This window comes from Enoplosus armatus, chromosome 14 (genome assembly GCF_043641665.1).
Source record: "Enoplosus armatus isolate fEnoArm2 chromosome 14, fEnoArm2.hap1, whole genome shotgun sequence".
Lineage (NCBI taxonomy): Eukaryota > Metazoa > Chordata > Actinopteri > Centrarchiformes > Enoplosidae > Enoplosus > Enoplosus armatus.
Genome location: NC_092193.1, coordinates 15,907,742 through 15,920,661, shown reverse-complemented (window position 1 = coordinate 15,920,661; position 12,920 = coordinate 15,907,742). Strand labels below are relative to the sequence as shown.

General features: G+C 41.2%; 1 protein-coding gene across 3 annotated transcripts in view; it reads left to right on the top strand.

Moving 5' to 3' along the window:
• Positions 1 to 12,920, top strand: part of pde4ca (phosphodiesterase 4C, cAMP-specific a) — a 50,724-nt gene that overhangs the window by 27,351 nt on the left and 10,453 nt on the right. For all 3 annotated transcript variants that reach the window (XM_070918332.1, XM_070918330.1, XM_070918331.1), the window contains 3 exons: positions 10,381 to 10,572; positions 11,878 to 11,922; positions 12,544 to 12,580. In XM_070918332.1, coding sequence (XP_070774433.1) covers positions 10,381 to 10,572; positions 11,878 to 11,922; positions 12,544 to 12,580 — 274 coding nt within the window. The remainder of the gene's footprint in view (positions 1 to 10,380; positions 10,573 to 11,877; positions 11,923 to 12,543; positions 12,581 to 12,920) is intronic.

Genomic DNA, 12,920 nt, shown 5'->3' with positions numbered 1-12,920 from the left:
AATAGACCAAGTTCTGAACTTTTCTTTCTCCTCTCCTCACTTCCTCTCTTCGTGTCTCTTCTCACCCACCACTTATATTAATTTCCCTCCAATTCTTCTCCTCTCACTTCCCTGTTTTCTTTGCTGCGCTATACGATCCTGGAGGATAACAGAGACTGGAGTCCTTTGTGTGTGTGTGTGTGTGTGTGTGTGTGTGTGTGTGTGTGTAGGTAGACGAGGACACTCCTATGACTCACTGTAAATCTCTTCTGCTCTCCAACTCACTCAGGTTTATTGAAATGACCACTGCCAGTGCCTCTCATGTCCTAACTGTACAACTAGAAAACTGTGTAGTCCTCATCTGCTGGTTTTTTCCATGCGTTGACACATTTATTTAAGATATATTGTGTATGTCCAACTTGCAGTTCACTTCCAGTTCAAACAATGGTCTACAGTGTAAAAGAGTACAGTATGTACAATATGTCGGATGTCCTTGGCTAACTGTCCACGCATTATTCTGCAGGCTGCCAGCAAGGCTGAAGTTCACTTAGGGAAAGACAAACAGCAGTATTTGAACCTGAGGAATGCGTTTACAGTGGAAGATTGGTTATCCAAGCCTAATTTCATAAAACAGGCACAAAAGCTGCAAGAATTTCTCAACAATTTGACTGCATGTTTGGGATTTTTGCAGCAGATATGAGCTGATGCAACTTAAAACCAAACTGCAGATTTTTAGGAAAGAGGGGAGAACACTGCTATCAAGTTTTTTATTTAAAATGGACAAATCAAGTCTCTTGCTTTCTGCCACTGGGAGATAACCAGCACACCTAGACCTGATAGGATCATCTCCCTAATCATGAAACTGTACCAAACTAGTGCCTACACTGTATCAGTCGACTGATGAATGACAGAGAGACGATGATTGACAGAGATACTGTCCTCAGCATGTTAAGTACAGAGGTCAGCGTGCGCTCCATGTCCACCAGCGCAGGCATCATGGCATGTGTTGTTTTCCAAAGGAAAGAGAGGGAGACACTGAGAATACACTTCGTATATAATAATCATCTCGCACACACACAGACGTACATACACACTAGTTTTGTCTTTTTCTGTCTGTCTCTTGCTTTTAGCTGTTCTGAGTTCATAGCAAAATAAACTGTTCTGACTAAATCACAGTGGACAGACTTAAGTACAGTAAGACAGTGACCACACACACACACACACACACACACACACACACACACACACACACACAACTTACCGACCAGCTGCTGGTTTCGAAACAAGTCAGTTAGGTGACTGCCAATATGTGTATGTGAGTGTGTGTGTCCCTGTGAAATACAGCCTGATATAAAGTAACAAATATACTTTGTCGTCATTGGCATAGATCCCTTTTTTCTTACTATATTTGATAAAATTACACATTTAATTTTATTTTCTTCAATAATAATTCTTCACTGATACATTGTATTAATTAAATAAACCAACTCTTACTTCATCAAGGGGATCATAAGTTTCCACCTATGCCAAACACTTCCTGTCCACAAACAAACGGTCAACACAAGAAACAATGCAGTCTTTTTCACATGACTGGCTCCATACAAACGTGCCCCATTATACAGCGTGTCTCATAACTCTGCTCAGCACTTTTATAAAAAGGTCAGTGAAGTGATTCTGTGTTCCTGCCTTTCTGTTATGTCAGCTAACACTACATTGGCTCACATTCTTTTAAAACCATTTTTCACCGCCTGATTTGGAACAATGGAAGTACATGTATATCGCTGTTGCATAATGTCTATTCTTAGCTATCATTTGGACATAAAGAGGTTGACATATTGGCTCTGTTTTTGTAGGGTGTGAAATGATACAATGCCTGAAAGGTTAATGTTTGCGTTGCTTTTCCTAAGTGCTTTCTGAAATAATAGCAGCTAAACTCTACTTTTAAATTCTGCATTACTTTGTTGAATGCTTTGAGGAGGATCTACAGCATATATGCAATGTGCAGTCATTCCCCTCATGTTTTAAACAAGGGGGATTAGTCAGTAACAGAGACAAAGGCACAAATAGGGAGGGCTGGGAGCCAGATCTAATGTTTCCCTCAATGCTGCTGCCCACGCAAGAGTTGTACCACTGACATGAGTTAAAGGAATAGTTCGACATTTTGGGAAATTGCCTTATTCACTTTCTTTCGCAGACAGTTAGATGACAAGATTGACGCCGCTCTCATGTCTGTACGGTAAAAATGAAGCTGCACCCATCATTTTGTTTGCTTAGCTTAGCATAAAGACTCGAAACGGGAGGGAAATAGCAAAGGTCCAAAGGTAACAAAATTTGCCTAGCAGCACTTGGGAAGCTCACAAATTAACACGATATATCTTATTTAGTTGAATCCTTAAAAAAACAGAAGTGTAAAAACATGTATTTGTCATTTTATGGGGATTATGTACCAAACTGTCTTGGCCAGCAGCAGTTGCCAGGCAACTAGCAGAAACTTCAGGAAGTTTTGTTTGTGTCCAGTTTATATGCTAAGCTAAGCTAACTGTCTTCAGGCTGTACCTTCATATTTATCCTACAGACATGAGACAGATGTTGATCATTTCATCTGATTCCTAACAGGAAAGTGAATAAGTGTATTTCCCTAACTATACATATCAAATGTCAATTTAAATAAGAATTATAGCCAGAATGTAACAGGCAAAGATAAGGCTATTGTGAATTAATGGAGGTGTACTGTATACACATAAAAACACACCACCTCTATCAGTTTGCCGCCTGGCCAAATAACATGATGTCACAGGAAGGGAGAGGAAGGGCAAGACAAACAAACAGGGTGGTTCTCCCTCTGTGTGAGGGGCCACAGCAAAAACAACCCAACAGCTTTTATGCCAGAACACACACTGGGGACTCTTGTGTTACACAGTAATTCACACATAGAAAAGTCTTTCTTCTAATGTGGCCAGGTTTACCACCTCCGCGGTTCATCCTTCAGTTCACTTTGCTCTGTGTTGAGCTTCAGGGTGTGGACGCTCAGCTGCTGGTGTGAAATTTGTGGTCTCGTTAAGCCAATCCTAATCCTTGTTTGCTCCAGAACATCTTTCATGTGTCATGTGCCGATGCAGCGCAGATACATACAGCCTAGATTATAATGCTTAAACACCTCGGCAGGGGAAAAAGTTTGAGTTTTATGCTTTTGTTGCTTTTCTTTTTCACAGGTCTTCATTTCAGACCATCGAAGGAAATACAATACTCAAAACAGCGTCACCAGATGAGATCTGTGTGTATGTCATGTCATAAATGCTCTCTGCCTTCTTTTAAATGGCTTTTGAATAAATGCCTGAGCCGGTCCTGCCAGTCGGCTCTGGTGTAACAAATTCTACCTCTGGTTGTGTCACAGCAAAAGCCTGGGAATGATGAATGAAGGTTCAGATGACAACTTGCCCTGGTTTACAGGCCTATCTCTCCCTCTCTCTGTCTCTGCCTCTCGCTCTGCCCCGTAGCTCCTGTATTTTAATGCTCCCCAGATGGGATTGACGTTGCCGTGACAGGCGGTGACGCAGGCGGGGTGTCGAGTATCAGGGCCACTGACAGGTTACCATCAATCACACTTCTTACCAGCCAGCCACTTAAATAAGAAACGTCGTAACACACCTCTCTCTTTGCACTTTTTTTTGTAAAAGGCTTTATGATGCCCAGGAATGTTGGCTCCAATTTGGTCTTTAGACTACAGAAAGTAATCAGGAGTGTGTGTGTGTGTGTGTGTGTGTGTGTGTGTGTGTGTGTGTGTGTGTGTGTGTGTGTGTGTGTGTGTGTGTGTGTGCGGGCGCCTTTGTGGCAGATTTGAATGAGGCCCTGTGTGCGAATGCAGATGCCAAATTAGGATGGATCTATTTAGCCATATCCAGTCCCAAAGAAGTGGCATGTGTTTCAGCTTGCTTGTTACCTTTTACATTGGATTTCTTCATCTTCGCTGCATATGGAAACGTCTTTTAATTTTTTTGCGGCGATAATTCAACATTATCATCTATTGACATTTCACTATAATCATATCTTGACAATATGATCATATTGTGTTTTTTTCAAAACTCTGTTGCTTAAATGAATGATCAGAGGAAAACTAACAAAACTAGTTGTTCAAGAATTCATAACAGTGGAACACAGTTCAATGCATTCAACATCAATTTGATCATTTCATTTGTGATTTTGCATGCACTTTCCGTAATGTGATATACTGTATCAGAAAATTATTCTTGCTAATTTTGTATTATTAATTTCAGCTCTATCACCCAGCCCTATGCATTGATATGTACAGTGTATTCAGGCTGCAACTGGCAATTATTTTCATTATCGATTGATCAGCCAGACACTTAATATAATTGATTGATTGTTTGGTCTATTAAATGTCAGAAAATAGTAAAAAAAAAAAAACCTATCATAGGTTTCCATAGCCAAAGATGGTGAGTTGTTTGAAATGTTTTCAGCTTACTATCATACTATCATACTATCTACTGACAAATTCAATCAACTAGTCAGTGAATTGAATGTTTCACCTCTACAGTATATTTCCATTGTCTGCAGTGGAGTATCCAGATTGGCCAACTCTTGCAATCTCACCAAAGCCCAGTAGAGGGACTCTGCTCTCAGACTGACTCAGTTCCCCAGACAGCACCAACTACACACATCAGCCTTCACTCACCAACAACTTTATCTGGTATATTATTAAAAAAAACACCCTCCCACTCAACAGGATTATTTAAAAAAAATCCTCTCTGTTCTGTTTATTTTTATCACTTGTGGCTGAAACTGAGAAAAGGAGAGAGGGAGGAGGGTGTCAGGGAAGGAGAGAAGAGGTGGGTGGGTGCGACTGGCTGGCATGTGAAAGACACGAAGACAATAGAGTCGTATTTGAAGACCAGCAGTCCAAACAGCCGCGGTGCTTCTGTGGGAGCTTCCTGTCCGGACGGCGTGCACGCTTAGCCTGAGCGCTGACCTTTGACCTCTTGAAAACACAAAATGCCACAGTTGACATATTCAGTATACGTTTTGAAAAGTGTATGCTTAAAGACTGTGTGCACAATGGAGGTTTTCTGGTTTCACATTCGCAGCACATTCGCTCCGTCAATGCTCCCTGCATGAAAAATGTATGTAACACCTGCTTTGTTTTTTCAGTATAAATCAAATATGTACAACAGTAGTAGTATGTGGATTGCATCACTAAAAAAAATTCCATTGATTTATATGAAAACCATTTTAATTCAAGTCTGTTATTTGCAATTTAGCTGCCGTTTTAATTTGCAGGTTCAACCCAACACTTGTGTGATTAGTTGCTGTGGGTTCCTACAGTAACAGGAATAACATGAATAAAACATAATGTTGCAAAAATTGAATCAACACCTCTCTGACACAGTCGTACAAAAAATGACAAAATGAATCTTCACATACATAGGATGCGTTTTAAAATCATTGTTTTAATATATTGTTGTTACCTTGGCAACAGCTACTCCTGGTGTCCATGCTACTAGTCTTTTTTCTGAATTCATATAAACCTAAGGGGATCATTGTGTGTACTATTGGGAATCATATGAGGTATACATACTGATGTGTAGCGTGTGCAAAAATACAATACTATTGTGTGTGTGTGTGTGTGTTTAAGTGAAAGGTAAATAGTCCAGTGTCATGAGTAAGTCAGGACTCATTACGTTCACCCCCCTGAGAAAGAGGAGAAAAACGGGAAGTGAAATAGCAGTGAGGGAAAGACGTGGGTGATGTTTTGATCTGTGATCTAATTTTAGCTCGGCATCGGCTTCAAATAGAAACTTCCCCATAAATATTCATGAATGGAGGGAAGAATCTGCTGCTCTATGATGTGAGAGGAGAGGAGAGGGGAGGGCTCTGTATTCTACCTGAAACTCTATTTTTAGCTGCATCGCTGCCTCTTTTGGTCTATTCCCCATGCATGGGGACGCTAAATTTAGTCGCATAGAGGCAGAAGCGTGATGCAGAAACAAAAATAGATTTATGGTCAGAGCTCCAAGCTACTTGTGTACTTGTAGTAACTGGATGATGTGTGTGCTTACAGATCAAATCTATACACATTATAGGTGTCTTAGGAGGCACGCTGCTCTGCTGTAGCACATTAAAGGCATCATTTACATTTCCTAATTTTTTGTCAAAAGGATGATTAATCCTCACACATCAAATACACATTTGTATATTTGCAGGCATGCACCCTACCAACCCAAGCCTCACTGGCCCAGTCACACAGTGTGTATACAGTTAAGACCTAAGAGAACAGGCTGTACTCTCTTTCTCTTTGAAATGTTATTTACTCTCCCTCTCTTTTTGCCCTATTTTACCCCTTACCCCGCTGTCTTCCCTCCCTCCCCCTGACTCTTCTCCTCGGCTATGTATAGTGCAGCCAGCGCGTCTGAACCTGTCACATGAATGGAGGGATGGGGGCCTCTGTTCGGCTGCTGTTACGTAATAGCCAGTAAGACACCAACATCTTGCCCTCATGCAGCATCCTAGGAGGGTAGCAGAGTCGGGGGAGGGGGGAAACTGGAGGAAGCAGTGGAAAGAGGAATGAATGAGATGTTTGTATGCGTCAGTTGGTGCATACCTACTATTAAAACAATCAAAATTTAGTATTAACGCTATTAAAGCTGCAATTAACTACTTTTAACCTAGCCTTTAGGGATGGCAATGTTGGTCTGTTGGTCCACCACTTTGGTCCAGACTGAAATATCTTAACTGTTGGATGGATTGCCATGAAATTTGGTACAGACGTTCACAGGCCCCACGGGCCCCAGTCCTAATGACTTTGGTGATCCCCTGATTTTTCATCTAGCCATAAGGTTGATAACAGCTACTCCTGGTGTCCATGCTACTAGTCTTTTTTCTGAATTCATATAAACCTAAGGGGATCATTGTGTGTACTATTGGGAATCATGTGAGGTATACATACTGATGTGTAGCGTGTGCAAAAATACAATACTATTGTGTGTGTGTGTGTGTGTGTGTGTTTGTGTGTTTAAGTGAAAGGTAAATAGTCCAGTGTCATGAGTAAGTCAGGACTCATTACGTTCACCCCCCTGAGAAAGAGGAGAAAAACGGGAAGTGAAATAGCAGTGAGGGAAAGACGTGGGCGATGTTTTGATCTGCGATCTAATTTTAGCTCGGCATCGGCTTCAAATAGAAACTCCCCCATAAATATTCATGAATGGAGGGAAGAATCTGCTGCTCTATGATGTGAGAGGAGAGGAGAGGGGAGGGCTCTGTATTCTACCTGAAACTCTATTTTTAGCTGCATCGCTGCCTCTTTTGGTCTATTCCCCATGCATGGGGACGCTAAATTTAGTCGCATAGAGGCAGAAGCGTGATGCAGAAACAAAAATAGATTTATGGTCAGAGCACGCAGGACAACAGCCAGGGGTGCAGCATCATTAGGGAGGACGGAACAAGATAGATGGAGAAAACAGGAAAGATAAAGAGTGATGAGTGGGTGAAGCTCCAAGCTACTTGTGTACTTGTAGTAACTGGATGATGTGTGTGCTTACAGATCAAATCTATACACATTATAGGTGTCTTAGGAGGCACGCTGCTCTGCTGTAGCACATTAAAGGCATCATTTACATTTCCTAATTTTTTGTCAAAAGGATGATTAATCCTCACACATCAAATACACATTTGTATATTTGCAGGCATGCACCCTACCAACCCAAGCCTCACTGGCCCAGTCACACAGTGTATATACAGTTAAGACCTAAGAGAACAGGCTGTACTCTCTTTCTCTTTGAAATGTTATTTACTCTCCCTCTCTTTTTGCCCTATTTTACCCCTTACCCCGCTGTCTTCCCTCCCTCCCCCTGACTCTTCTCCTCGGCTATGTATAGTGCAGCCAGCGCGTCTGAACCTGTCACATGAATGGAGGGATGGGGGCCTCTGTTCGGCTGCTGTTACGTAATAGCCAGTAAGACACCAACATCTTGCCCTCATGCAGCATCCTAGGAGGGTAGCAGAGTCGGGGGAGGGGGGAAACTGGAGGAAGCAGTGGAAAGGGGAATGAATGAGATGTTTGCATGCGTCAGTTGGTGCATACCTACTATTAAAGCAATCAAAATTTTGTAATCCCCTGATTTTTCACCTAGCCATGAGGTTGACATTTGTGGTTTTGTCAAATATCTCCACAACTATTGGATGGATTGCCATGACATTTGGTACACTAATTCATGTCCCCTTCAGGATGATCCCTGAACTTTAACTCTTCATTTAGCGCCCTCATCAGTCTATGTGTTAATTTGTCCAAAAATAGCTGCAAAACTAATGACATTTCCATCAGTCTCCGCTGTACTTTGTGTTCCAATTTTAAACATGCTAACATGCTAAACTAAGATGGTGAACATGGTAAATGTGTTACCTGCTAAACATTAGCATGTTAACATGTCAAAGTAGGAAAATCACAGGTGTAATTTATAACATTAACAAGGGCTATATTCCATTTAGGTTTGCTAGTTACGGGGCTCCGCTTTTGTGAATACTGGCTAATTGGCGTAGCATACTGGGACACTTGTGACTAAGTGTTCATTGATGTTATTAATTACAGCTGTGCTCAAGTCAAAATGTCATAGTGTTAATCAAGTGAAATCATAGGTAGCTTGTAATGTGTAGACTTCACACAGGTAAACAGTGTGTTTAGCGCTGTGTTATTCAGCACTCTGCCCAGGAATTTGTGATGACTGTAATGATGTTTTGGTCTTTGTGTTTTATTATTTCCCACACTTATCATCAACAGACATCTCCAGCTAACATGCTCCTGCACCCATAACTCCAGTATTTGTTTGCCTTGGGTTTCAGAGATTTTTTTTTATTTTTGAACATCGTTTCCCGTGCTGTGTTTATTTGAAAAAGATTGAATGTATGTCTTAGCATCTGCCCGTCCAAAATCCTCCACGTTCTGCTAATTGTTGTTTTGCTAAAGCGAGGATTTCTACTCTGGAGTTCCTCAGACTGTTTAGAAAAGGAGACGTGTTGCCAAACGGGGCTGCAGACTCTCCGGGTTCGCATGTCAGCAGAGGGGCTGTGGGAAAATAGAGATGTGGATCAAGGCAGAAACGTGCCCAGACTGTGAAGAAAGGCCTTGTCGAGCCTTTATTTGGTGTTTTTCTATCCGTACTCAGATGATGTTTGATCAGGAGGAACTCCTCCTCACCTGAACGCCGGGCTATTTTTAGACTCACACTCACATGACCCCACGTCAATGCTCTGATGCTAATTTTATACCCGCTGTTCACTCACAGTCCTTCACCACATGCAGACCTCCTCTGGATGTTTACACACACACACACTTGTACATCATCTCCGTGACATTAGCCACACAGGCTTCACACCTTTAATGAAGTGCTCATCATGTAGTCTGTGTTGAAACTGTTTTCATTTCAAGTACATAAAGACAGGCTGGCTGGAAGTTTGTCTTGATTCGCATAAAATCCTCTGAGGCAGCAATGGAGAGGTTTTTTCTAATCTTTGTCTCTCATCAGCTTGATGTAAATAGCTTTGTGGGTCAGTTATCCTAATAACTCACCAACATGCAGCCATTCACAGTCTGTGGCTCTCAACACCCCCCCATTGTGGTTTCTGTCTAATTATGTTGTTCTTTCTTATCGCAGACACATTTAAATGCAGTGCTGAGTCTATATCAGTGTGATAACTACATTCCCACACATTTCACACTGTCATATCTTCTTTGTCACCCTTCTAAATTTGTCGTTTTTAGCTCATATTTCGGTCTTTACTGGTTTATAATGGTCATGCTTCCTTCTAAATTGCACAATTTCCTGTGAAGTGATAAAATGGCTGAATGCTGTTACCCAGTGATGAAAGCTTGTGATATTTTTACATTTGGAGTATTGTGTGTGTGTGTGTGTGTGTGTGTATGTGTATGTGTGTGTGTGTGTGTGGTATATTCCTTTTCTCCCTTTCATTATTACTGGAGCAGCACCAGTCTCTACATTGTCTTCTACATTGTTTTTTCTACCTTTTCAAGAGTTCATATGTTAAAAGTTGCGTTATACGTCGGACAGTCTATGGCCACAAGCGTCACGCTTTCATCACCTAATGAAATCTGTACTCCATGGATCAGCCCTCATTGATCCATGTATTTGTTTCACTATCACATTCATATTGCCTGCCTGCTTAATATTTTGATGGGAAAACGATTACTTGTTAATGGTTTAACAATGGCAACCTCTAAACCAATAACTGGGTGTGCTGGATAGATGGATGCTTATTTTATTTCCTTTCCATGCTGTGGAATAAATCTGCACAGTTTGCTTCTTTATCCATGAAATGTGTCTTGAGTCATTTAACCTTAATCGATTCTCTCCCTCTCTCTCCCTCTCTTCTCAGTTTTGATGTGGAGAATGGCTTGTCAGTGGGGCGCAGCCCCCTGGACCCCCAGGCAAGCCCCGGCTCTGGTCTGGTCTTACAGGCCAACTTTCCTCATAGCCAGCGGCGGGAATCCTTCCTCTACCGCTCTGACTCTGACTTTGACCTTTCACCCAAAGGTCCTTCCAGAAACTCCTCCACTGCCAGTGACCTGTAAGTTTATTTCCACCTCAGCTGTTCCACCAGTTGATACTGTTGATATGGTACTTCTTTGTGAACGGGAGTCACTCTACTACATAATATACAATGTTTTATATTTGTTGTGTATTTAAGAGGTCAAGATTATGACAACCTTCATTTACACCCCTCAGAACAGTCCATTGTCTCTCAATAGGTCCTGCTCCACACATGCTTTACTTTTATGTTGTGTACTTATTTTAGCATGTAGTGATCTGTGTATATTTGAATACACAAAGTGAAGAACATGCGTTCAGCAACTTAAAAAAGTAATATTCAAGCTCAGACTCTGCAGCTTTCAAATTCCCATTAAAATTAAAATTATGTTTCATGAACACGTACAATAAACCTCTGTGATGCTCTGATAAAATAAAACAATAAAACAAAAGTCTTTTAGCCTCAATCCCAATGCCAGTGTTTTGTGTGCTGTGCTTTAGGTTACATACAAAATGAATGAGCATACTGTATATATTCAGTTTTTAATGTGAATATAAACAGTATATTGACAAGTGTAGCATGAGACTTCAGTACAAAGTCTTAATGCTGAAATACCAGTGTAAGATTAAATACAAGTTTGTTGTCTGTTAAAGGCTCTTTGACAAAAAAAGACGTGTGTGTCTGTGTTTTTCACTTCTTTTCTGTCTTCATTGTGCTGAGAGGTTCCCACGTTGGAAGATTCAGATGGTGCATTGGTTTAAGGCTTGGCTCCCTTGCAAGCTGCAGTTGCGGTCTCAACTTTATTTGCAAATTTGAAACTAGTCTTTTTGCCATTTTCTTTGGATTCCTAGAGAGACCTCTGAAGCCAAGGGGCTGTTTAGGTGGCGTGCTTTCTCTTTCATGGCTTTTGTATTTTGATGTATCAAAGTTATTCTGCACACGTTTGCTTGTATTTGACAGAAATCCTGCACAGACTTATAAGAAGGGTGTACCTTGAGTGCGTTTCTTGTCCCAGTCTTTCAGTTTTACTAGCTCAAAGGCAGTATTAAAACATGCTGTGCATTGCGTGTGTCTAAAAAAATCCACAGTCAGGTCTACAGTCTTGAAAAGCCCAACATTAGTACAACCAGCTGTTTTTCCATCACAAATGCTGCATGTTAAATCTGCTTCACTGAAAGAAATTGGAAGGCAAATTTTTGGTCTGTTGTTTCTTTTTTCGCTGTATGTGTTTACAACATGTCCCTAAAACAGTCCAGTTCACAGTTAATAATGGCTAAGCACATTTACATTTTTAAAGTAAGCAGTCACAGGTCTCCTCATCGACTCTTGCCTCTGTTTTTAAAGGGAAGAAAGCTTGAAGCACTGGGAAGTCAACTGGTTGTCGTCTCGGTGAGAAGAACATGATAAAACAAAGATAAAACCACTGATCTCTCTCCTGTGTTCCCTCTAGATGGCTTCACGGCCATTTCCCACCTCCCTCCTGACAAACGTCACTAAATATCAAACACTTCACCTGTGACCCCCATTAGACTCCCCCTAAAACACCCAGTTCTGTTTTTTTGTTTTTTTGTTCTGTTTTTGCATGTGACGTTTAATCAGAGACAACCTCTGTGTTTTTATTTACTTATTATTTACCAGTTCATACTTATATCACCCACCCTCCCACCTACCCCAATCCGTTTCCTCACCAACCTTGCTATACGCAGTGCATGACATATTTTAGTTTTTTGACATTTTAACAGAATGGTGACAAAGGGAATGATGAATGAGGATATCTGACAAGTAAATATGATATCTAATTATGTCCTCTGGCTGCCTGGTTGCACAGACAACCTCTTTTTTTTTGATGAACTAGAAGTGATACCTCAGACAAAGGGGCAGTTGGATTTCTATTTATTTGGGCTTGACAAAGTTGGTTAGCCTAGGAGCTTATAGATTGGTCCTCTTGTTAGTGTTTCATGTATTTTTTTTCATGCTTTTTCCTCCTGTGTATTCTCTCCTGTGTTGCAGACATACAGAAGACATGATTGTCACACCATTTGCACAGGTGAGTCCTCTGAAACCTTTCCATCCATCCTTTGGAAGCAATTTTCCTTTTTGTGCCAGATACCAGTCAAATAAAAAGAAAATCACGTTCACTTGTTAGCTAAAGACAGCAGGTCTTTAAGAAAAACTCGAATAAACTCCAGATGGTACGAGACTGGGCTTCACTGCCTCATCGGAACAGCCCCTCAGCATTATGTTGGCCCTGCGACAGGATCAGGCATCCCGCTGGCGTTGCCTGGCTCTTGCGTGGGCTGTGCGTCACGCTTGTGCTCACTTTACACAGTAAAAGAAGCGGTGAATCCAATACTGCTGGATCATGCTGTTTAAATTCGCATGCAGGC